The following is a 2,500-nucleotide window of genomic DNA, read 5'->3' as shown; positions in this document are numbered from 1 at the left end:
TTCTCCCATAATTTAGAAAGAGAGGCAATCTTTTCTAATTCCTGCACATGAATTAATTGTTCCAGTAGCTGTGCAAAAAGCCACCCGGACTTCCAATCTGGGGCGACCACGTCGTGCTCCTGCCCGAGGTCCCTCCTGGAGAGAGGGGAAATCCAGAGTTACGAAATCACCACACCATAATTAGCACGTTAAGCAGAGCGATGATCTTAGGCTTGGCTCCACGCTTCGGCTTCAGAGGCTTTCCAAGCTGAATTTGGGCTGGAGTCGGAGGGCGAAGGTAGAGGCGTCCCCACCCAGATGTTTGCGGTTCTCTGAAGGTGATCTAAATGGGACTGAAACCTTTGGTGGTGTCTGGCCTGGAATGGAAGTGTATGGTTATTACAAGTCATAAAGCTTTTGAGAGCTTGCATTAAAGCTTCTCTCACCTGTCAGCCGCATTTGCATGAAATCAATAGGAGTTGGCCATCTATCTTTTCTGATCACCTTTCATCAGACCAGATTCATTAAGTCAAACAGTCATGGTGATTAGCTGGAAAACAGAAGAAACCTTGACACGTTACAAATGCACGGGGTGCCACTTTTTTTGTTCTCTCATCAAGAAATGTAATACTTTATTTAATCCTTTTTTAAGCAAGTCATTTGGTGAGGCTATACCGGCGGCTCATCTGTCCCAACACACCAGGCTTTTGCTTGACACACTTGTATGGGCCCAGGCAAAGACATGACAAATTGTCCCCAAAGTCAATGCTGACAGCTTCTGATGATTAATGGTCTGATTATGAAGTGGTTTTACACATATAGAATTTACATCACAGAGAGTTAGAAATTTTGCCATGTCACATACGCTGAGGCATTTTGAAGAGCTTTACTATTTGCAAAGAAAAAGGAGGGCAAAATCCCAGCAAAAGCCATGTCATGTAAAATCAATACATCGGATCAATGCTTTATTAACAAGAAAATGTCTTACTTCACATTCCTATGTGGACCTTTGTCTCCGGGATGCATGATGGAATGTCAAATCATATTGCAGTCTTCAACTTTCTGTCGCGTTATTGAGCGCGTGCGTGTGAGCCTCCTCGCATTGATTACCAGATGTACTGCGCGTGTTTACACAAATAATTGAGGCACTTGATAATAATGTGGGCCAATTATTTGGGATAACGTTTTCCAACGGTGCCTCGCTCGCCCTCCCCGTAGTAAGTTGTAGCCTTTGTGTCCGCCCGCGCTCGGCGGACCTGCTGAGTTGTACGGTGTTAATCATCAAATTACATGCTGACTAATGAGTGATGGCCTAAATTGCAGGCTGAGTAATGAATAGATGGAGGCAGTTCTTATTAGTCTCAGAAAACCCATTGATTTATGTAGCGCCATGCACCATGGAGTTAGTCTGCTGAAAACGATATCTACATCAAGAAGTAATATACTCTAATAAGTATTTTCATCTTAACTCTAGTCGTTGGGCCTCCAGGCTCAGTTTTTGTTTGAGTCAGGCAGAGCTATAATAAAGCCCTATGACTCCTTATAAAGCTTGTTAAACACAATGTGTGCAGTCTAACTGAGTCAGGATCATGATTCATGCACTGTACACAGCAGCATGTGCTGCTGATTTATGACCAAGCACAGTTCATAGTCAAAATTACAATTTGAGGGATAAAAAGATTAATTACTATTTGTGGCCTGCAATTTCATGAGGCTAGTGGATTGCAGCTGTAGAATGATAGTGCTCTACATCAGTTTGTAGTCAGCCATTCACAGATTATTAAAGCTTTGCAAGATTAAGTGCTCCTCCTGCCTGGTTTGTGCTCAGGCAATATGCTAGACAAAAAAGGACCACAGGGATAAATCTGAAGCTAGCAATAGCTGGACATATGTCATAATTGCCAGTTTCCCATAAATCCACAGCCAGTATAGAAAGCAGCCCATGATGCAGACATCATATCATGACTGTAGTGATTGCTATATATGGCCTCCAGACCTGTAACTTTGTTACCCCGCGACCATTTTTGCAATATATTGGATAACCCTTTGACTATTTTCCAGTCTAATTATAAATAGAAGTAATCATTGCTTTGTGAAGGGGGGAAAAAAAAATAAAATAATAACCCCCCCCTCTTCCTCGGGACAGGTTGTAAAACGAGGTTTGCAGCTGTCATAAGGCTTGGGAGGAAAATTGCACAGGGTGTGTAAATTTGGGCTCACAAACGGTTTGTTGGGGTATATATCTTTATTAATGTGCGCTGCTTAAATCGACTCATCTCTTTATCTTCCAGCACTTAATGAACCAACCATAGATTACGGCTTTCAGAGGTTGCAGAAAGTTATTCCACGGCATCCAGGTGATCCTGAAAGGTTACCAAAGGTTAGTAAAGAGTTCAAAAAACGTTTGTTTTCTCTAATTTAATGTATGTTGCTAAGCAATGCCATATACTGCTTTTCACTTGTAAAACAAGGCCACGTCAGGGCTCCGGCTCATGTTTCAACTTCTGAGGTATAGGTGCAT

General features: G+C 42.3%; 1 protein-coding gene across 1 annotated transcript in view; it reads left to right on the top strand.

Annotated features, from left to right (window-relative positions):
* Positions 1 to 2,500, top strand: part of LOC103774363 (transcription factor COE3) — a 35,107-nt gene that overhangs the window by 26,252 nt on the left and 6,355 nt on the right. Inside the window, exon 5 of the mRNA XM_008941763.1 lies at positions 2,271 to 2,359. Within this exon, the coding sequence (XP_008940011.1) occupies positions 2,271 to 2,359 (89 nt within the window). The remainder of the gene's footprint in view (positions 1 to 2,270; positions 2,360 to 2,500) is intronic.

This window comes from Merops nubicus, unplaced genomic scaffold (genome assembly GCF_000691845.1).
Source record: "Merops nubicus isolate BGI_N331 unplaced genomic scaffold, ASM69184v1 scaffold14736, whole genome shotgun sequence".
Taxonomy (NCBI): domain Eukaryota; kingdom Metazoa; phylum Chordata; class Aves; order Coraciiformes; family Meropidae; genus Merops; species Merops nubicus.
The sequence above is the reverse complement of the archived record's forward strand: the minus strand, read 5'-3'. Positions and strand labels throughout refer to the sequence as shown.